The following is a 22,961-nucleotide window of genomic DNA, read 5'->3' on the forward strand; positions in this document are numbered from 1 at the left end:
ACAGCTGCAAATCAGAGATTACTTCGGCTTTTGACTGGCTCTTCATTATACAAATCATAATGCTAATGACTTTGTTCAAAGGAGACGATATCTAGTTCACACATTCAAAACGCACCTTTGAAGCTGAAGAATAAATTTACTAAGCTTGATAAATCAAATTTAGAAAATGTAAATTTGGGTTTTTATTTTCGCACTTCACAGAACATAACAGTGGCAAAAGGATGGGAGAATGTGACAGTTTATTTAGCACATATAGGGGTTATGGCCAGTTTTCATTTTACTAGTCTCCTCATCGATATTTGGAGTGCATGAAAATTTCATTTTAGATGATTACTATATTTTCTCATTATTTACAAAGCTTGTATGAAAGTTCTTCTACGAATGTAGACACATACAGTACTGAATGACTGAAAGACGTAGCTCTTTTGCAGGAATGTACAAATATACTGAACCACTGAAATACCTGGCATTTCTCTCCCTGTATTTCCTCACACTTCTTCCTCTTTGGCTTCCTGCCAGGTGATGCCTGTCTTGTATCAGTCTCTTCTATGCTCTTAGAAGATGTCAGTTGACTCCGACTTCCAGTGTCTTTCGGCTGTTCAGGGTTTAGTTTGCTTCTACCTTGTTTTTCTCCTCCTAAAAAAAAGAAGGGAAGAGACTTTTTGTTTGTATTAAACCCTACACATGAAACAGAGTCACCTTGTGTTGACCATTAAACTACCTTCATAAGAGAGGCACTGCGCCTGCTTTAAAGAACACCACAAGGATTATTTTCAGGGCACATTAAAGGTTGGACTGACCAAGGAGATTCACCATTTTCCATTTCAACATTGAAACATGCTGCATCACCTCTGAAAAAAATCAGTATTGGAAAAAGGAGTGAAAAGGAGGACAAAGAAGGGCTGTTCTTTGAAAGGTAGTTAAGACAGGCCTTTAGAGTGTAGGAATTGAAGAGGTCAAGAGATGTTGGGCAGCAACATGCAAGTAGAAGAATGTGCTTCACTTTTGCCCAAAGAAGGAACAAAAATTCTGATAATGTCGATAAAGTGATTATATGACTCAGAAAGAGACATTAATCATGTTTGTGGCTTATAAAGTTCAGTTTTACGAAACATTTTACTACACAACCCCACCAATCATGCCTTTTAACGTAATTAAGACATCTGTTATTTTTCAAATGTGCAAGCAAATATTTCTTGTTCTCTCGTGTTGCCCTGGCAACAAAATCTAAAGACTTAAGATTACAAACCTTCATAATTTATTTAGAAAAGTCCATTATGAAACACGTCAATGAATTATAAGATCATTATAGTTTAGAAGGATTTCACAATTAATTTTGTTTTATTTCATTTTGTTTTAACAAGGTGTGTTTTGTGCCCTATTTGAAACACAAGAACATCAAAAACATTGAAATTCAAGCTTTTTAAATATTACACTTTGTGACTTCCCACCTTCACTAATAAAGCTTGATCCTTTCTTAACCATAATGAAGGATGATGTAATGTGCATTTCAAGTGACTAAAGCAGGAGATTTCTACTGAAGATTACTGTCAAATGAACTGGTCAAAATGTTAATTCCTAGTTGGAAAGCAAATGCAAAAACTAAATCAGTCCTGCTAGCTGCTTACACTCTGTTATAATAAAACCACATTATCCCTCCTTGTGTCCTACACTATCCACCAAACCTCAACCTAATACAAAACAAAAGTGTTAGCTATCCAGACAGTAATCAGAAAAAAAAATTATAATTTCTATTTTTTATCCTAAGAAGTTTAATATTAAATCCTGCGTGAGTCAATTGTAATACTAATGTCAAACTGATAAAAGCTCCCCTTGAGTGTTTCCTCTAGTGATTAAATGCCTGGAAAAGTTTTTCAAAAGCCAACAAGTATTAACAGATACCCATAGAATGCTTCTGATTCTTTCACTAAGAGCAGCTCCAAGGAAACACAAACATCTAAGGATGTTTGTGCAAAGCCTGAAACTATTAGTCATACTACAGAACGTCAGCTGTAGGTAAGAAGTGTTCTTTCAAGGATGGGAAGCTACAAATATAATATACTCATTATCAATATCTTGCACCCTATTCTGTACATTCAATAACAGAGCCTTTATTTTTGGCAAGGCATTCATCTTGTCTCTGGCTTGCTGTGTTAATGAATGGTTTAGTCACCAAGCAAGTACACAAGGATTGTGCCAACCACGCATTTTGCTAATGTGCTTTACAAACAGCCTAAATGGCTAATCAATCACAATGCAGTTTTGTACTATATAAAAGGTAAGAAAGATTAATGCTGTCTTCAATTGTGAAAAGCAGCTGAGCACAACTTTCACCTCACAGTGACAGTCCCTTCAAATGAGTTTCCTGTTTCATTAATCTATTAAGACCTCCATTAACACAAGGTTTAACAAAAAAGAACAATAAAATAACCATATTGCAGTTTTTTTGGATAACAAACCCAAACAGTAGTATAAACATGATTATCACATTTTAGATTCATGAATTTGTATTCCATCCCAAACAAGCTATTATTGAGGCTAGCGTAAACTATCATACAATCCATTCAGAATACAGAGGTAATTACTCCATAGACAACAGGACAACACATCTTCTGTGGCAGACTTAAATAGATCTGATATAATTTAAATCAGCTAAAATCCTTCCGCACGAAATTGGAAATATAAAGTTAAAGATCCAATTTACAAAGCACAACAGAACAACTTAGCTTAAATATGGAGTGTGAGAATCAAAGATGGAATTTGTAACAGAAGAATACAAAGTGAAAATTTTAGATCCTGGAAAGTAATTGTCCAAAAGGAATCATAACATTAAAACAACTTTCTTTTATATAGTAAAAACAGAAAGAAAAAATACCATAAACATCTAAAACTATGAGCTCTCAATTAGTCTCCTCTTCCATTGAATAGCGTATTACTAAGAATATTTCTACTAAATTATTGTTTAACTGTTTCAATTATTCTTAGATGTCTACAAGAAGTCAAGCTAATGGGAAACCATTCTGGAAAGAAATGAATCTATTAATTGATTCAAAACATCAGTCCATTCTAAATATAAACATCTAAAATAAAACATCTCAGATCTTGATTGATTATTAGGCATTCTCATGGATAAGATTCAACACCTTGTAAAAGCCCTCAGATTTAAGACTCAGTAAGACTGAATTTCAGGAAAATTATTTCAGGTCAACTAATGCAACAAACATTGACATGCAAAAAAAGAGAACACAAAGAAGGCCAAACAAAGAACATGTTGTGAGTTCATACTGGATAAATGGAAAAAGGTAGTGTGATGGATACTCTGATGTGAAATATAAAAAGCATGCATACTGTACATTGACTCCATTCTGTCCCTGTATATGCTATGTGCTGCATATTTGAATTACTGCACGGTATCTTACAGATGTAGAGAAGCAGTTTTATTCCTGAGCTTTAACCTACAAAATCAATTACTAAAAGATCACATGTAAAATGTTATTTTAATTCAGTTTATGTTCAAATTAACCTAAACAGGTGCAAAAATCAATAGCAAATAAAGGTCGTATAGCTGAGATGTAATAGAACATGATTTAAATGAATGAACAAGCCATCGCTAAATTGTCCAATTAAACATAGAAAGAGGTTAAAAGATTTGCGCCTCCTTTGCCGCCTTAATCCCTCACAAAAGATATATTATCTTATTAAGAACTCAAGTGTAAAATGCCACAGAATGACTAACCTCTGTTTGCACATGGATTCTCCCTTTGTTGTGATAACATCAAAACCTATTACAATAAATTAATCACACTTGCACCCATGCCGGACAATCATTTTGTATTGTTCTTCTCCACCGATCTTTAAATGTAATATTCCTCTAACAAGGGAATTATCAACTCTTATGCTTCAAACACATTTCATTAATTACATTTCCACCTGGGGAAATTTTACCACATGTATTCTATTAACATCCCTCTGGATGGGATGGGGGTTTAGGTCACGCACAGGCAGGAACGGTACAGACACATCCCCAGGGCTGGATGTTATTAGTTCATTATTTCTGATCAGTCAAAGCTTGGGCAGATGATATAAGCTTCCAAACCATGTAACTCCAACAAATGAGTCTAATCTGGAAAACAAAGATTAACCACTATGTAGCAGGTTTTGTTCTAGTTACAAATGGCAGTCACAACTGCTTGTTCAGTCAGACAGTGACTACAGTACAGCATTGACTGCAGAGTAATAGTACATTTCTGTCAGTGCTCATCTTTAACAAACCCATGCCAAATTATCCTGCTTACGAATATGTAGAGAATAAAATGGATTTAATTTTAAAACAGACTAATCATGTGCCTGGTTTTAATTTAAAACACTAAACTACAACATTCAAGATTATAATAAAATGGTTTATACTGGTGCACAGAATTATTGCATCACTCAGATGCAAAATATTGAATTAAATACATTAACCATACAGTCGTTCTCAAATCAAATCCCACAAAATGTGGACAAAGAACTGTTATGAGTTTTTATAAAAAATGTGAGACACGGGCAAAATGAAAAACCTTAAAAATGTAGTATCGAGTATGTTCTCCCTCAACATTAACACAATCCAGGCAGCACTAATCCTGAAGTCTGATCATTAAAACATAAAAAAGATTGTTGTCCTTTTTCTGCATTTAGCCTATCTTTAGTTTAGCAGCATTGTGGACTGAAGTTTTAGCCAACCACTTTATAAAGCAGACCAGAGTTTGGTCACGTAACTGTCTCGGATGTCAGTTCGAGACCTGTACAACTCTTTGTAAATGTGTTTCAAGTTTCCGTCAGATATTTAATAATGGCATAATAGTCCTGGACCTGTGTAATGTCCCTCTGATTTCAGGACATTGTCTTTAAGAGTTTCCGGTTTTCATGGGATACGTTTGCTGATTGCTGAAGCAGTGATACAGTCTCACGTTAATAGTGCTGATAGCCATCTTCATTACTCTAGCAGGACATGGTTGTATCTTTCTTGTGTTCACTTAAATCTCTGAAATTTCTGATTCACTATTTACACAGTTTTAATCAGCTCATTTCAGCAATATTAAGTCTTCGAAAAATCAAACAAAACTGGCTCAAGTTCTGCACTTGCACAACAATGCAAGGTGCTCAATCTTGTTATCCCAAGAAAAAAACCTCTTCAATCAACTACCGCATCGTCTCAGTATTTACAATGCAAATTGCATTATGATGATGTGGCTAATGAGAATTTGAAGTAAAACGCAGACCATCGTGTTTTTGCTGTGCTTCAATAGGTCTGCGTGCTAACCGCCAGTTTTCCCTGTAGCCAGTTAACCTACTAGTATGTCTTTGGACTGCGGGGGGGAACCAAGGCATCTACTGGAAACCCACACAAACATGCTTTGTTCTTTTTACATTTTGTACTATTTGTTTCCTTTAAAGCAGGGATAAAAGAAAAAGAGGCTATTCTTGAAAGTTTGTGAATTCTGTATAGAGAAAAAACACAGCATTATTATTCTTGCTCAATAAAGGATTATTGTCTTGGGATCAGCACAACCACTGTTATGATAAATGATCAACTTGATTTTCTAAAAGTCTGCATCAAACGCTTCTGGTGTCTAAATCTCACGGATCCACTGCATCATTCTCATAATAATAATAATAAAGCATTCACCCTCTTTCAAAGAGGATCCTAATAGGCATTCTAACAAGACAGTTATTTAAGTGCTACAATATTTAAGGTGCATTTAAATATAGTTTTCTTACCATTAGGTTTCCACCATTAACACAATTCACATTAAAAAGCTGAATTAAAATGTTTTTTTTTTAATCCAAGGCTGCAGTTTTTCAGGTTTATTGCTTATAGGGCTTTTCACTGTTGACACTGCTATAATCATAGATATTAAGATGTCAAATAAACTGCCAAATGCTTGCTTGGCAGCAGAATTTTTATGATTGATGAAAAAATACTTATCCTGCACTAGGCGAGAAGAAATCAAGATTGAAATATGACTGAAAAAAAGTGGCAGCTGACTGAGCACTACACTGAACAACACAACAAGTGAAACATGACACTCGCCAAAACTTGGGAACAGTTCACACTGTCTGCGCGGACTGTTTCCATCATAACTGCAGAAACATCCAACAGAGAAACACTGCCAGTACTCAGTTGGTGAAATGAGATCTTTACATTGGACTGAGAAACTAGATTCTTTTGGCCGCAGAACTCTTGTAGCCCCTAGATCACCATTTACTTCTGCAATGAAGACAAAGAAATTACAGTTTCATGGTATAAACTAAATTCTGTAAAAATAGTTTTATTCAACAACTTTCAGATAAGATTTTAAATAAGGGTCCTTATTGCTTGGTCATTACAGATCTCACAGCATTGCTTTTTTAAGAGCATGGGTGTTTTCAATAAATTCTGAGTTTGCAAAATCATGCCTCCCAGATAATTTTCATCCAATTTCTTGTAATTTTTCTACACACTGATCTGCTGTGTAGTGGGGCAGCTGGCACCAGGTAGATGCTGCATTTCAGCAGTGGACAAAGTGAGTCTATCCATGGTAAAATTCAAAGCCAGTTTTTAATTATGTCCACAGGGCATTAGTTAACTTCTGAACCTACACACCAAAAAAGACTAAGAAAATATGAACAAGTGTAGACAAGTGAAGTGTAATAAGTGTAGACATCACACTAAAAGCCCAATGGTGATATAAAGTGAGCCAGCGTGCACGGTTCACAGCCAGGTGAGGTTAGACTAGATAACATATGCTAAATCATCCTTGACTCAGGCGTCGACAGAGCTCTGCAAAAAAGAAGGATCTTTAAAACAAATTCTTCTGCTTTGGATTCACTCCTACTTATCCCTTACTTTCCTAAAACTCAAATTGCATGGTTATACTTGAATTTCAATCTCTTCTGCTCATTCTTATTTACCATCTGTTGTGCGTTTTAGTGGCACAGTTCTGATGGAAAAGAAAGTGTTTGAAGGCTATGCAATCAATTTGAAATTCTATAGTACTACATCAAGGGAGTTAGAAAGCCATTAATCAAACTGAAATTATTCTAAGATCTTTCATACTAGCCTTTTCTTTTACAGTGGAGCAGATGTTTCAATTTTTTTTATAATTGTTTGTATGTTTTGAGATAAACACTCATTAGAACCAAAACATTTAAAGATGACACTTTCATAGATTACCAAACTAAGGGCACCAGGAATGTTTTTATTGCATGGTTTCTAACCCAATGTTCATTCTTAATGAAAAAAAACCTTCCTATTACAAGAAAAAAACACATTTAAAGCAGGGCATAAATTTATTTTTTAATTTTACAAAACACACCAATAAAATCCACAGAATCCACCTGCTCCACAGAAAACCTTTTAGAGAGCATTTCCTGTAACACTCCTGCTATGTAAAAAAAAACTAAATAAGCTTCGCTCTAGCAATCTGAGGATTTTGAAAGTGTTATGATTGTACCTTTTCTAGACTGTACAGTTACAGCTCACAGTTAAACACTGTTAGGGAGTTCTCTTGTCTGTAATTTAGATGGGGAAAAATTGCAACCACTTATTCTTATGTAAGCTTTTCACAATAATCCAGACATTCTAAGTGTGTTGCACCTGTTGGAGTCCCAGCCAACGACTCTAAACTATAATGCAACAAGATGAAGCACAGAGATTGGTTGCTTAAAGGGGAATTGCCGTGAACAAAATAAATTCAATGACAGTATGGAAAAATATTATACATTTTTAATTAAGCACAAAACGGTGAACTCTTTGAAAGTACTGGATGGTTGCGAATCCCTGGTCTCCCCACGGGTCAGAGCGAGAGTTTGCGAGAATTGCGATGTGAAGCGGTCTTTCCCGCTCACAAATCACCATAATGACTAATGTAATGTGCTGTACGAGCGAATAAGTACAGGCTGTGCAGCAGACACTTCACTGCAGAAATGTTCCAACATGATCCGCATGCAGAGTTAACAAGTAGTATTTGTCGGCAAAACCGCCTCGAAGACCCTATTGGATTAAAAGAGGTGTATTCACAAACCTGCTTGTTTATGATGAAATAAGGCCACTTCACATCACCGAAAGTCTTGTTGCTACGCATACCCAGAAATGTAGTCTATTCTGTGATGTCATTTAGAGGTTTTATGAGTTACTGTACCTTTTACTTTTATTATGGGTTGAAATGCTCTCACCAATGCTGATTTTTTCTAACCCCAAAATATAAACATAGCATTGCAGTTCCCCCTTAATTTATCATGACACCACACAAAAGCCTGACCTAAGAAAGAGCAGGCAAAGAGGGAGGAGGCACAAAAACAAGGAAAGCTCGCTACTCTACCTGTAGACTTCAGGGTGCGCTGCGCTCCTGCAGCACCCTGCAACATCCACGCTGGCAGCACTCTCTTCCTCTGCACGCTTTTCCCCTCTTCAGTCCTGCCACCTTCCGCAGAACCGCCCTGACAAAACACACCAACTTACACCCACGGCAACCAGCTGCAGGTCGCAGTCAGAACTTCGAAGGAAATCAACTGAACAAGATTTAAATTTGCAATAATGCGCCCCACATTTACTTTTTTCACAAGACACTGTCTGATTTTCCGAAGCACGATGATGGAGAAACCTGCCCCCGAACCACGTCAGCCCGTGCATGATGTGTACTGTGGAGCTGTGCAGCCCGTTTCGTCCATACGTTTGCAGACTATTGACATGGTCTAGACACTCTCCCCAAACTCTCCCACAAGTATCAGTGAAGGTCCAGAAATGGTTTTACTCACAGTGTTTTTCGAAGGAGGCACATCAGTCTTGGCTTTGCATTCCTTCTCCATGGAGCTTTCTGAAATTTCTGGATATTCCTGGGTTAGCCCCAAAGTCTTGTCCCTCAAATCATTCCTTCTACCCTGAGCCCTTGACTTTTCACCCACTCTTGGTGATAGAAGGGATGTTTCAGTAACGGATACATCATCATCATCATTATCATCAGCCAAGGCCTGGCTGTTCCTAGGGGAAAAACAAACAACAAACATAAAAACACCTGCTTTTTAATTGAACTTAAACTAAACAAAACATTATGGCTTTTAATTTAAAGTGGACTTTTTTGCATGCTTAGGAAGCCCATTGAAGACAGTTTTTTGTTACCTTAATGCAGCAATGCAGGAGAGTTTACTTAGAACACAAAGCTGTGTGGCAATATGCTTTACCATTAAATTAAATGCCATTTGAAAGGTACTGAATATTCTACCAATTTGCTTTGCTTGTCCGCAAGTAAGAAATGCCCATATCAGAATATGTCGTATTTTGACATTGTATATGCTTCCAATACAAAGTCAACGATTTCTTGTGATTGAAGTGGAAAAGGAAAGGTCAACAGAAAGTTTATCATAATTAAATCTCCTCCAACCTTTGATTCTTCTGTTACCAAGAACGGCATGATGAATAATCATGTCTAACTTTTTTTTTTTGTTCTTTTACTACAGCAATCAGCCACTGCTGGATACCCTGAGTGGCTTCAATGCTTTGTTTTGTGTTTTTTAATCTTGTACTTCAAACATCAAAGCACATCAAAGATGCAGAGGACTGAGTCAATAGTACGCATTTCGAAAGCACCCTCTCTTCCATATTGTTTTTTTAAATAAATAAAATCATTTGTACTTCAGAAGCATCCAGCCTTGTATTTTTCATTTCCAATATGATATACATTAAGTATATGATATGTATTTAGTATGATATACATTTAGTATTAATCATTTTCAATTCTTCATGTAAGAAAAGATTAAGAAGGTGGCTTTTAACTAAACGTTGTTTTGCTAAATCATTTAATAGCCGTATAAGGTCTGCATTAAATAAAAACCCACTCTCCTACCGTAAATTAAAAACCTGATTATTCACAGAAGCTCTTATGTCTATCCAGGAAAATCAGTTTTGGGCTTTTAACTTACAATTGGGGTATAGTTTTGATGTGACCCTGTTCTAGCTATCTGCCTGTGTTCAGTTCTGAGGTAAAGAAAGCTAATAAATTGTCACTAAAATCTAAAATGTTAAGGTTGTGGGGCTCCTCTGTGGCTCAGCTGGTAAAAGTGCGGGCTGAGGTCTCCGATCCGGGTGCTGTGAGTTTGATCCTGGGTCATGTCACTAGATGACTGAGACCAGGATGAGGGTCGGGTGCGATTAATGAACCAGGGTCTCTTAAATCCTGATGATACAGAGACCACAGCCACCTCCGGGCACTTGCTGGCTAGCAGTGCTGACAGTGAGGAACAGATCTAACAGATCAAAGCTCCTGTATGGGATGGGTTGCGAAGCCTGTGATGTGTTAAAAGATGAGTGGCTCAACGGTAGGATCAGACCACACTTCTTGGTTCTCCGATATGTCTTAGCCAGGGAGCCAAAATGCCAAAAGCATATAGCTGGCAATTCCAAATTAGGTATGAAATGAAATAAAAACCGGAACTGGCAATTATGAATTGAAACAAGAAAATGTTATATTGCATGGTTCCATTTGCAGTTTCATACATGTTTTTCTCCCTAGCTCAAAGGTATGTCCTCCAAATTCAAATTAAAAGCAGGAATCACTGATGGATTGTTACAGAAGGTAATAAAACCAGCCCTGAAAAAACAAACAGTTGCATTATTTCAAAAAAAGAAATTCGGGGGGGGGGAGGGGGAGGGAACAAAAAGGTGAACATCTATACACTAACAACACAACACTGACAACCTTCGAGTAAGAGTGTTTGTTTGTATAGGCAGGCCTGTTTGAATCCTTGCTGCACTTTGAGTGCAAGCGGAATGCTTTACAGAAGCCTAATCTCGGCAGCGCATCGTTTTTGGAGATACCTCTGAGTGCAGTCACAGTCGGTGGAGACGACCCTGTAAATGTATTTTCCTGGGAGAAGAGAAAAAAGGTCTCCAGGGAAGAGAGGGTGCCATTTATCCTTCTCCAGGGGGTGGGGGGGGTCATCAAGGGAGGACTGATAGAAACAGGGATTTAAGTGAGTCTGTAAGGAAGGGGAAAAAAGAGAAGGTGAATTCATTTCTCCAAATGTAATCGATCAAGATATAGCAAAATAATACAGTGGACCACAAAAGCGTATGCTTAATGTTTGTCCAATTCAAGGAAAAGCCTACCAGCAAACAGGTGCAATAAACACAATCGGCAATCCTATAAGCAAACAATTTTCCATGCTGCTACTTACCGGTGTCTGTCTAAAACTGATCAAACAGCATTATTTTAGTGGATTTATTCATAAGGACTGAATCATGACAATGAGTAGAAAAATGTATACAGTTTTTTTTTTCAGTTTATAAACTCTATAGCCAGAAAATGTTAAAAAAGCCAAATAGAACACTGGAGTGTAAAAGAAAAAAATTGTTGGAGAGTAAGCAATTCACAACTATTTTTAGGTGGAATTAAGTTATTTGAATTTTCTATTACATTTTATTTAGAGCTGTAGTTTACTTCAATTGTCCAGAGACATACTGGTAGGTTAATTGGGAAAATTGGCCCTGCTGTGAGTGTGTGCATGTATGTTTTGCCCTGTGATGGACTGGCCTTCCTAGAACCCACTGCTTACTGGGATATGCTCTGGCTCCCCTGTGACCCTGTATTCGATAACGTGGTTAGAAAACGGATGGATGGATTTTATTCAGACTGTAAGGTCTCCTGTCTTGAGATGTAACATGTTTAAGACAGTGTTTCCAGGCAATATTTTTAAAAATATTTACATCTTGCTTCAGATAATTGATGAAAATCAAAATGATTCCAAAACCTTTTTTTGAACATTTTTAAGTAGCAATCACATTATAGCCATATTTCATGGAAAGCATTAGCTTCAAAACTCCTAATTCGGCACCACAAATTGATATTGATTATAGCAACTACTGTGAAGTCTTGCTAAAAGCACTTTACTCGATGTTCAAATGGATACACACAGATCCAATTATAAAATGAAACATGAATTCACCTTGTAGACACCCACTGTCAACAAATTTATTTTTTTACATCGTAAATCAACTTGATCAAGAGCAATGAAACTGTCAATTTAAATACATTTTAAAAAATTAAAACTAATACTCCTTGTTAATTAGCCAATAGGATAACTTAAGGGGTGCAATGAAATACTTGTTTATTGTAAACACATTTCAATGTATTGTCGGAGGCAGAACAAACATGATAATGTATTCTTAAATCTATAATTGACTACACTCTCTGAACAACCAACCTCATCAAAGAGAAAAGAAAAGCACTGAAACACTCACTAAAAGACTTAAAGTCATAAGTGAAAATGCAATGCAAAAAGCCCAAATCACATGCCTCAGCCTTACTGCACAGAAGAAAGGGTAATTTACAGATAAAAGTGGACAGACACTTAAATCTCGCACTAAGAAAGAAGACTACACTGCAGGAATTGTCAGCAACTCTATAGAGGTTACAATTTTTTCCTTTTTTTGTAAAGAGGTTTGCCGATTTCTTGTCTTTAGAATTTGAGCTGGAAAGGACATTTATTTTCTCAGGCATAAGGAAAACTCTCCTTTTACCCTTAACAGACAAATGTTGCCTTTTTAAAAACCCAAAACTGATGTAATGATTATACCTAAGACTTTATATCTGAGTCCAGATGCCCTGGCTTCACAGATGTACCCTACAGTACAAAAGGAGAGTGGTTCTACTTTTCCTGAACAGCTTGTCAATGTTAACTTCATATATTGCCTCTTCTTACACACACAAAAAAGAATATTTACATTTTCTCAAACATAAAAAACCATGAAACATTTCAGCAAGGCCATAGTCCACTTCCTCAGATGAGTTCAAAGATTTTTCCCTTGTTTCTCTTTTTGATCATAGGATATGATGCTAAAGAATAAATGAAACCCAAGGTTATGCCCGCTTGATATCATAAAGCTGTGCTTTTTGATTAGAAGCTGCATTAATTAGCGGAGGACTGACTATGTCTGCAGCCCAGTGATCTTAACCCTTATGAAAGAAAAAGGTCAAATTATTTATTTTGGCTATTTAAATCAGGAGGAAATGAATTTGAAATATGCTGGTTATTCCTTAGAGTATTAGAGGTTAGTATGTAATTATGGATCTAATTACAATATCTGACCCTACTTTGTTCATATTGTACAAATTCACGGGAACCAATGTCTGAAATGAAATTGAATTTCTTTCAATTTTTGAAAAAAAAACACTTCAGTGTCATTAGTAAATTTGTTCAGCCATCTTGTGCGAATTACATTTCCTGCACTGCTAGCAGGTGATATGTTCTATGTCATATGAAACAAAGAGTCTTTCTCTTTTCAATGGTAAAAATGTGAAAGAACATTAGGTTTCCAAGACAGTTGTGTTTATGTTTGCAAAGAAAATGTGATAATAGAATACACTTAGAAAGGATCCTGGAATGTTTTTCAAATGCCAAAAATAACCTTATAACTCACTCTGTCAGACATTCAGTAGGAGACATAAATGATCTCTCCACATGATTTTCAGACACACAAATTACATTTCAACTTCACTTTCAGATGAGGACATCCTCCTATAACACTGTTCTCAAGCAATGTTTCCTTTATTGCCTTAATATCAACTGCATCATTTCATTTATTTGAGATGGATGGTTATCACTTTTGATATTTACACTCTAGCTCAAACTGTTCACCATGCAAAATATTAGGTAACCAGTTTTTCGATTATCAGTTTACTAAATTGCTTTGTCTATGACTAGCAAATAAAAAAATGAAGAGTATAAAAAAATCAAAAGTCTCCTTTTATACCACCATTTGATCACTATGTTTTGCTTCCATAAATGTTAAAGCTCCCCACTAATGATGGTGGTATTTAGTGTAGGAACATTAGATAAATATATCTGTCCTAACTGTATAGGACTGTATCTCAGGAAGGTTTTAATGCAGAGATAGATTCTAGGTTAAAACATCCTGTATAAGGACATCCTGTGGTTAAGACAAAGTTTGCAGGTTCAAGCCTCACCTGGACACTGACCCAATGTGAGTTTCCTGAGCTCTTAGATGAGTCATAAACCTGAAATCCTATTATAAGCAACTGTTTCAACAGTAATTGCTGTTACAAAGTCTGCTGCTACACCTCAATTCCTCTGCAAGCTGAATAATAAACTCTGTCACATTACTAACTATACTGAGTTAGTTTAAAACATGATAGCGTGAGCACTATCAAGCACACGTTAGTGGGACTTATTAAATGATGAGACGTATTCCATGAAGTTAAGAATACTACTTTCTATTACTCTGTTTATGGTGTTAATTACACCTAAACCTTTGTATTTCAATCTGTTGGAAGCTTTTCTAATTAACTTCAATTGTAATAATTTATTAGAGGTTGTAATTCTGCCTTCAATCTAAATTAAGTTTGTTCAAACCAATACTATATCAATCCAGTACATTTAAAAAAAGCCTGCAGGGAAATCCTATGTGGAATATAGTAAAAAAAGGTTTAATGAGAAGCCATTCATACAGTACATTACAGCAAGAATAATCCAATGGTATTAGTATACCATGCTTGCCTTCCTATAGCTACTGGTTTCATTCACTTAGTAATAATTTGCTTGATGTATTAGTGATAATGATCTGTTAAAAAAGCATATCTGATTGAAAGTTTGAGGTTTACAGTTTTGAATTTAAAATAAAACAGGGTTTTTAAATCCAAATTTTATTAACAATACAACATTCACAAGTAAATAAGTACAGAATCAAAAATAACCTTTTTAGATGCAATGCTTTTGCACTAATGAATGAATAATTAGAAAACATTAATGTACTAAGGTTTCTAGCAAGTGACTAATAGGTTTTTAATTTAGATAAGTACCTAAGCAATCTAGTTCATTGAAAATTTACATCAATGAAAAAGTAAATCATCACAGTACAAATATTCAAAATAACAGTCCCTTTTTGGACTGTTGTTTAAGTGTTTTATTCATATAAAATGTACATTTAATGATAAGCTAATATAAACTAGAAAGGCTATAAAAGTCCTTTAATACACCACCACAGTTAAATTATTGATTGTCATACGCGTTTCCCAAGAAGGGCCAAAAAATCAGTTTTTTGGTTTGGCAAATTAAATCAAGTGCTTCATCAAGGTGAGGTGTAAAACTGAAGACTAAATGGATTGTAAACTTGTAAGCACATTTTTAATTTACCACAGTGAACACATAACTATGGAAACACTGGGCAAAAACACCAAAGGGACAATAAACTGAAGGGAAAAAATATCTACAAGGGACCGGGTTTGTTTTATAGCAAAGCAAAACAAAACCCTCATTAAAAAAAACAATTGTCCTGGGAATTAAAGAAGAAAAATCATACTGGTTTGATCCTGAGCTGGCCATCCACAACTTCTAGCAGTCCATGATTTCTCGATACTCTTTTATCACTGACCTGAAAGAACAGAACATAATGTCTGAGTCAGATTCATGCTGTTAGTAACAATTGACAAATTCCACCCAGCAAGATCAAAACTGTGCACAAAGCACAAAAAAAGAATGGATGCAATCAGTAATGATTGTTATAAATTACAAGGACTGTTAAAGTAACACTATTAAATCCAATGAGGTTCAAGACTCACAAAATACATGTTTAGACAAACTGCTGCAATAAACCTTCATGAGAAAGTTCGATATTGGAAGAGCTCAATATTCTTTTCAATTAAGAAGACATAATATCACAGTAATTATTGAGTCTATTACTCTTGTTCAATGTTTGCAAACTTCTTGATTACCACAAATATAATATTGTAATATGTGCTTAATCATTTTCAACAATTTTAGGTAATAGCCTCCATCACCACAATAAAAAATATTGTTTGCACATGACAAAGCTGTAGCTGATATGAACTGCTTTCAGTTTTCTTAGTGACAAAAATAAGAGGTCATTTATATTCATAACATCTAATCTAAAACCCTGATCGGTAGACTTCAAAGATCCTGTTGTCTGAAGCATAAGACTATACAGATTGTCTTTGCAAACTTCTAAGTAGTATTTTCAAAATTCCACAGCAGAAGGCGGCACCACAGCCGAAAACGTTGTGTTTCCTTTCTTCTCTTTTCAGCACGGAATAAACTTTTACTTGTTCCTTTGTAGCCTACGTATGCTGACGCAGCTCCCTACTTGTATTTTCAAAATAATACATTTCCATGAAGCACAAATCATAGAAATCAATAAGAGATATAGAGCCTATGAAGAACCAAAGCTTTTCCTTTCTTTATGGTAGTGCCATTTTTAAAGGCCGCATTAATACCGCATAATAGAAACAGTGTGAGACCAAAATTAACGGGTGTCAGACCACATCCAACATTGAGTTCCTTGGCAATTCAGTATAAATAATTGCGCTGAGCTCTCTTAAAAATAAAATAAATGTTGGTTGTGCCAGCCTCAAAACCTTTACCAAGATTTTTTGGCTGAATGAAAAACAATTTCTGTTTAACCCTACCGTAACCAGACTCGGCATGCACAGTCATTAGAACTGCTGCCTAACAGCTCTTGGGTCCTGTTTTTTTATTTCTAGAATAATACAGTAGAGACATGTATTGAGCACTGGGACACCAAAAAAAATCTAAATTAATATTAGTTTACATGAGGCAGAAAACAAAGATAAAATATTCACAAGCACTGTGGTGCTGGCCTGAATATGTTTCTCATCCATCAGCAAAGCCATCATTGTTGATTTCCAATGCCATTTTATTTGTGTGATGAGAGAAATAATATAAGTGTGAGTACTAATCACCATAAGGGTTTCGGTGAAACAAAATCTTGTTCCTATTAATTTGACAGAAGCAGGTCTAACTTGCTCCTTGTTTGGGCAGACGTCCCAAAAGCATGACATATCCATTCTGCAAAAGCCCAGTTGCCTCAGCACTTAGATGAAAAATGCAACATATTAAAAGATCAGAATAAAATTTCCACAATTCTGTTTGGAATCACTATGACCTTCCTTTGACATAGATACACATGTGCTTTTATCACACTCTCTAAAGACTCCATCTTATTTGTGAGCCACATGAATGGAATGTCTTCAAAGCATAAGCCCTTACGGTCCTGACCAAATTATGCAGATCACCTACTGTACAATGCTGCATTAACCACACCAAGACAGAAGGCATTGCTGTTCACATCCGTTGTGCAATGGAAAGCTATAGCAATGTTCTCACCACACTCTTTTTTATACTACTTTCATCTAGTCCCTCCATATGGTTGCACTTCTAACTAATCAACACACTCTCTCATTACAGTCTGACCGAACACATCAATCGCATCAACCTGCAGACAAGTCTCACCTTTTATGTTACTAATTTTTCTTGATGACAACCCATAATCTGTCCACAATTTCTAAAAATGCATAGATGACCGCTATATATGTCATATCTCTTCTGCTGTCATCCAGAGAAAACTTTTCCATCCTGATTTGTTCATGGGACTTTTGTTCATAACACCTGGTCAAGTCCTAATCATTAAATCTCCTAGAACGCCTTTTGCTCCTGACTATTTTTTACCTTAATCCAGTTTGCTCAGTATCACACTTGCCCTGCAATAAATTCACTACGTTTCTACTATTATTAATTGCCCTTTTCCTACCGTTACTCTGGCAGCTCCTTCTCCTATTTCCTTCAGGGAATGCAGTAGAAATCTCAAAGAGCTCCCTGAACAACACCATTAATTTGACAGCTCTAGCAGTACTTAACCTGCATGACAAAAAAAACACTTGCCCATTACTTACTACTGTATATAAGATGAACAACCTGAAGATGAATAGAAGCACATTATATGGAAGTGCAAGATGTACAAAATCCATCTTCAAAAAGACCCACATAGTTTCCTTCTAGTCATGATGAACCTCCATATTGATGCTCTGAATATCGATCGGGAATCTGCGTGTTTTAGGAAATTTCAGGACCACTATTGCAATGGATAGGTTAGGCTTATGAACAAAGAAACAAGATTGAGATCCTTCACGATCTGGCTAAAAATAATTAACAAAAGCAGCTAAGAAACCTAAAAATCACAATCGCATTTAAACAACATTTATGTCTCCAGCAGACACCCATATCAGGGGTGACTTAGATTGGTATACAAGCAATATAAGTACATCGGGTTGCATTTTATGGCTAAATTATTAGTTTTTTTGCAAAGTTAATTATACTAGGCATTCTCGTTGCTAATTTCAATTCTCATCAGACATGATCACAACATACGGTATGATTGACACTGAATCTTTAGCATATAAACAACATGTACTTCAGTAAAGGGGTTCTCTGCCTATACTGTATATAGATATAAAAACAGCACAGCATGTTTAGAATATTTTGCTTTCTTGTCATTGAAAACTAAACTCATGCTGGTCTGATATCATTTGTGTGACTGCTCATGCATCACTAAATACATGCTACAGTTTCAGAAATTTTAGGGGAAAATATTTATAAAAAACAGCCCTTGAGGACTAGCGCTAATGCACTGCTGGAAACAACCATGATTATTTGCTTCTAATCGTGAACAAAATATTACGTTCCTCTGCTTTGGTTTTAGTTCAGGGTGAATTATTTTGTAAGCATATGAGAATGAAAAAACTTGTGGTCTTGTCACCAGTTACACATCTGAAGTTTAAGCTGAGGCGCAAGGAAACCAAAAAAATAACCACTTCTACTTCTATGTTTACAATATGGCCATTTTGAACAAAAACAAGTAATACTAGTAGCAGCCCATTTTCCTCTATTCTTTTTGTAAAGAATGGAAATTTAGAAAAAAACTGAGCAGGAATCCACGATATTTATATTTTCTTTTCAGAAACTGTGTGCTTTTTCAGGCTTCACTTTTAAAGATAATAAAATCAGAGTTGGTGGTGGCAGCACCAGTTTGTCTGGTATCCTAGCAACACCTCAAATTACATTACAATCACTGTTGTGAAACAGACTAAGTGAGCTTCCGAGTTCTCCACTAAGTTAAGCAGCGCGATTAGAAATGTCTATCAATACCACAATAAATAAAAAGCATTCAGATGGACTTAAGGTAAGATCTTTTATGATACCAGCCCTGGATTCCTGACTGGATTAAAAATCCCAGGTAGGAACATGGATTCTGAAATAACTCCCCTGTATATATAGTAAACTGTAAACATTGTAAGTTGTTTTGGATAAAGGTGTGTTAGAATAACAATCATAAGGACATCTGCATGATCTTCACACAAATCTACAATTTTTCTTCCAGAGCATACAAGTATTCATCTAAGACCCCACAGGTTTTTACAGAAAATGGACAGGATCCGAAAATTGCACAGAAAATCCTGCGAAGAATCTTACAAAACCTTACAATAGCTTTTATGATACTGTGCAGAATTGTGCCAGATTTAACAGGAACCTGTATAGATATCACATATGGTTATTGTGTAATATCTTCAACATTTACACTTGTGTTTAAAACATCCATGAAAAGCCATGAAAATCCAACCCTAAAATAAAATAAACTGTAAAAAATCAATATTTCTGTTGGCAAAAATATATTTGCCTTTCATTAAATATACAATAGCTAACAGCATGTTTCATGAAACAGGACATTAGGGAAATAATAACGAGAGTGTAGCTGTCAAGGCAGGAGTGCTGAAAAAGGTGTCAACCACAGGTTGAAAGCAGGATGTTTGACACTACTGATGTCTCTTGGCTCATCTCTGAAATGAAATGTTCCTGCTGAACATATGGCAACACTTGTGATGCCTGCTGAGCCTAATGCTGCACTGATCCAGATGTACAGTATGTGACAAATTGTTCGGATTTATTATGGATAGACGTGCTCTGCCTCGTTCTGTCCAGTACAAAGTACAATCAAGAAAAGGGGAATAACTCTCACTGACAACCACTTTAAGAGTAAACACTAGAGATTTCAGAAGATTCTCAAATCTTGCAACAGCTGCCCTTTAATTGTACTTCCTTTGATTATGCCTTAATTGGAACTGAGCCTGCTTTCCTTTTTTTTAAAAAACATGATTTGCAATAACAGGGGGATCACGCTGGTCTAAGGAAGCAAACAATCACATATACAATCATGTGTAGCACATCATTAAGTATTTATGGTAATACTGGAAATGTGTTTTTATTGGAAATATGGTTGCTGTGGCTGAAGCTGAAAATGAACTTCAAAGCAAAAAGTCTTGGTGTAAAATGTATGCTTGGATTCATATGCGAATGTCTAGCAGGCTAAGAAATAATTAGTTCCATTCTATCAGAGAGGAAAAGGTGTAATTTGCTTGTATTCTATGGGTTTCTTTCACAGAAGAACAACTAAAGTCAATTGATCAGTGGTCTGAAATAAATTCACAGGAGTGAATAACTGAGAAAGCAAACATCACCTCACTAAACATTTACGAAATGGATTTTGTCCTCAGCGTGCATTAGTCAAGAGAACAGCTTGTGGAAAAGGTTTTCAAATATAAGATTATTGATCTTTTAATGTGCAAAGCACTGGTATACTTCATTAGGGGTGTCAGATCTTCCCTTCTCATAAACTGAATCAACTGGCCAAGACTGAAACCTCGAAAACATACAGTATTAATTTGTATGACTGCTGCAAATTCTGTATGTTCAAGAAAAACCTTTTATGGAAGGACTCACAGTTCAAACAGGAATATCTGTGGACGAAAATGAGGCAATTGAAAGCTTGCCGTTTCTTAAAATAGTTTTGCTTTGCATTGCAGGATAAAAAGATTCCCTCCAAGCAACTTGTGTGCCATAATTTCAACCCTGAATATTAGCAACTTCCACATACAGAGAATATGATGCCAAGATCGGATTGCTGGCAATCTGTTGATTCCCTCTCAAATCTCTTTCTGAAAAATCAAAAGTGGTTAATTTCTGTATTAGTCTGCAATTACGGGAAAACCATAGTCCAATTTGTACAAGATGGCAAAAATGTTTTTACAAGGCCCTAATTTTGAAATATCAGTGAAGCTCACAGTTTTTTAAAAAAATGACATTTTCATGGGACATAAAAAATGGAACAGCTGCTGCCACATTAGGCAAAAATCCAAACACACTGCAGTGCACATTCCTTTGTGGTTTTAATTAGGACCATTTTCAAGGATATGCAAGTTATTAGAGCCCTTTCTACTGTACGGACATGGACAGCCTCAGGAATCAATAAGGCCAGAGGTCTCACTGTGCAGAACTGCCTGTATCCATACCAAGACGCATGGACCCTCCCTGGAAACACGCCGTCAACGAAGTCCAGAGAAAACAAAAATGTTTAATTCATGGCCAACCCTGTGCTGTGCAGCTGTGCAATTACAAACAACAGGAGTTGCTAATACCACATTTACATGCCAGTAATCACATTTAATACCTATAAATTTGCTGGCACTCTTCGGCTTCATCATTAGTGCATTGCCTGCGTTAATCTGCGAGATTTGATTCCAACCCCCCCCCCCCACAACCCCTCTACTATTTCTGAAATTGTATCCATCATCTGAAATACATTTATTTTACTAATCACATTAGAACTCTAGCTAAATAGGTACAGTAGGATTTTAGTGTCCAGGTTTAGTCTACATAATTATGACCTGAACTCAACATCTAGTTAGAACCTTTATTCGTCCTGTTAAGGAGCAGCACATTAACACTACTTGGTCCTTCCAGTGAGAAGAGATAAAAGCACAGGCATCCTAAGAACGACAGACACCTCCTCAACTTCATTTCTCTGAACTGAAATATGTACAAAATAGTTCACACTCCATTTTCCCAGTGTAAAATGGATTGTTCACTTCCTTTTTTTCGTTGATGTATTCCTCCACAATAACTCTCTACACCACCAATCATAGATAAAACACTTCAGTGAAACCAAAAGTTTTCTTTTGAAAGGAAAATATTGATGAACGCACAAACATTTTAAGATTTGATGAGCAATATCTTTTGCTCTATTTGTGAGTCTAATGGTATCTTTTGGCAAGGTACCATTAGAAAAAATTGTTTTATAACACAAGATACATACAGGTAACTGCTAAAATAAAAGAAACACCAACAAAAAGTGTCTTAATTGAGCAATGGGTCACCACAAGCCACTAGAACAGCTTCAACACACCTTGGCATAGTTTCCACAAGTGTCTACTCTAGTGGAGGAATGCAACACCATTCTTCCACGAGAAATTCCATCAATTGGTGTTGATGGAAAACATTGTCTCAGACACGTTTCTCTCATAAATGTTCGATCTGGTGCTTGGATAGCCATGGAATACACATCAAACCATTCAGTGACCACTCGTGCCCTGTGGATGGGAGCACTGTCATCCGGGAAGATCTCACTCCCATCAGGATAAAAATGCTTCACCACAGGATGAACGTGATTACCCAGAACGGCTTCGTATTTAGTGCATTTACCTTTCCATTCAGAACCCAAACCATCACAAAGCCGCCAGAACCCTGCACTGTGAGAAAGAAGCACTGGTGCCACACATATACTCATCCACTTGTTGGAAACAGAGTGAAGAATGACCAGGATCTGACGGTATGACTTTCTTCCGCTGCTCCATGCCAGGATCACCTTAGCCACTGATGTCCTCATAAAACATCAGCAAGATGAGCAGCCTTCCTCACCAAAGGTCCTGCTAAACATGCCACAACATTCACCCCTCTATGAAAGTCACTGAGATCTCTTCATCTAGTCATAGTAGCCTAAACAATGAGCAACTGGGCCTGCCCAGCCTTTTTATACATGACCCTAAGCATGATGGGATGTTAAATACTTAATGAATTCAGGGTCCACACCTGCATAGAAGCACCTGCTTTCAATATACTTTGTGTCCCTCATTTACCCAAGAGATTCCTTTATTTTGTTAGTTAACTATCTTGCATGAGATCCATAGACAATATTGAGCCTATCTTTGTGGCATTGTGGCATCTTGCTTTAAAATCAGTCACTCTCTGCATCTTAAAGGAACCTTTTCTTGTTGTAACTTTCC

At 36.3% G+C, this 22,961-nt stretch overlaps 1 protein-coding gene across 4 annotated transcripts in view; it reads right to left on the reverse strand.

Annotated features, from left to right (window-relative positions):
• The window catches only part of aplf (aprataxin and PNKP like factor), a 42,718-nt gene that overhangs the window by 17,023 nt on the left and 2,734 nt on the right, over positions 1–22,961 (reverse strand). For 3 of the 4 annotated variants that reach the window (XM_088934329.1, XM_088934326.1, XM_088934328.1), the window contains exons 3-7: positions 15,335–15,406; positions 10,835–10,995; positions 8,779–9,001; positions 8,343–8,460; positions 464–636 (exon numbers count right to left, since the gene is read on the reverse strand). In XM_088934329.1, coding sequence (XP_088790455.1) covers positions 464–636; positions 8,343–8,460; positions 8,779–9,001; positions 10,835–10,995; positions 15,335–15,406 — 747 coding nt within the window. The remainder of the gene's footprint in view (positions 1–463; positions 637–8,342; positions 8,461–8,778; positions 9,002–10,834; positions 10,996–15,334; positions 15,407–22,961) is intronic. The other variant, XM_088934330.1, reaches the window with a different exon arrangement.

This window comes from Atractosteus spatula, chromosome 15 (assembly GCF_055471065.1).
Source record: "Atractosteus spatula isolate fAtrSpa1 chromosome 15, fAtrSpa1.hap1, whole genome shotgun sequence".
Classification (NCBI taxonomy): Eukaryota; Metazoa; Chordata; class Actinopteri; order Semionotiformes; family Lepisosteidae; genus Atractosteus; species Atractosteus spatula.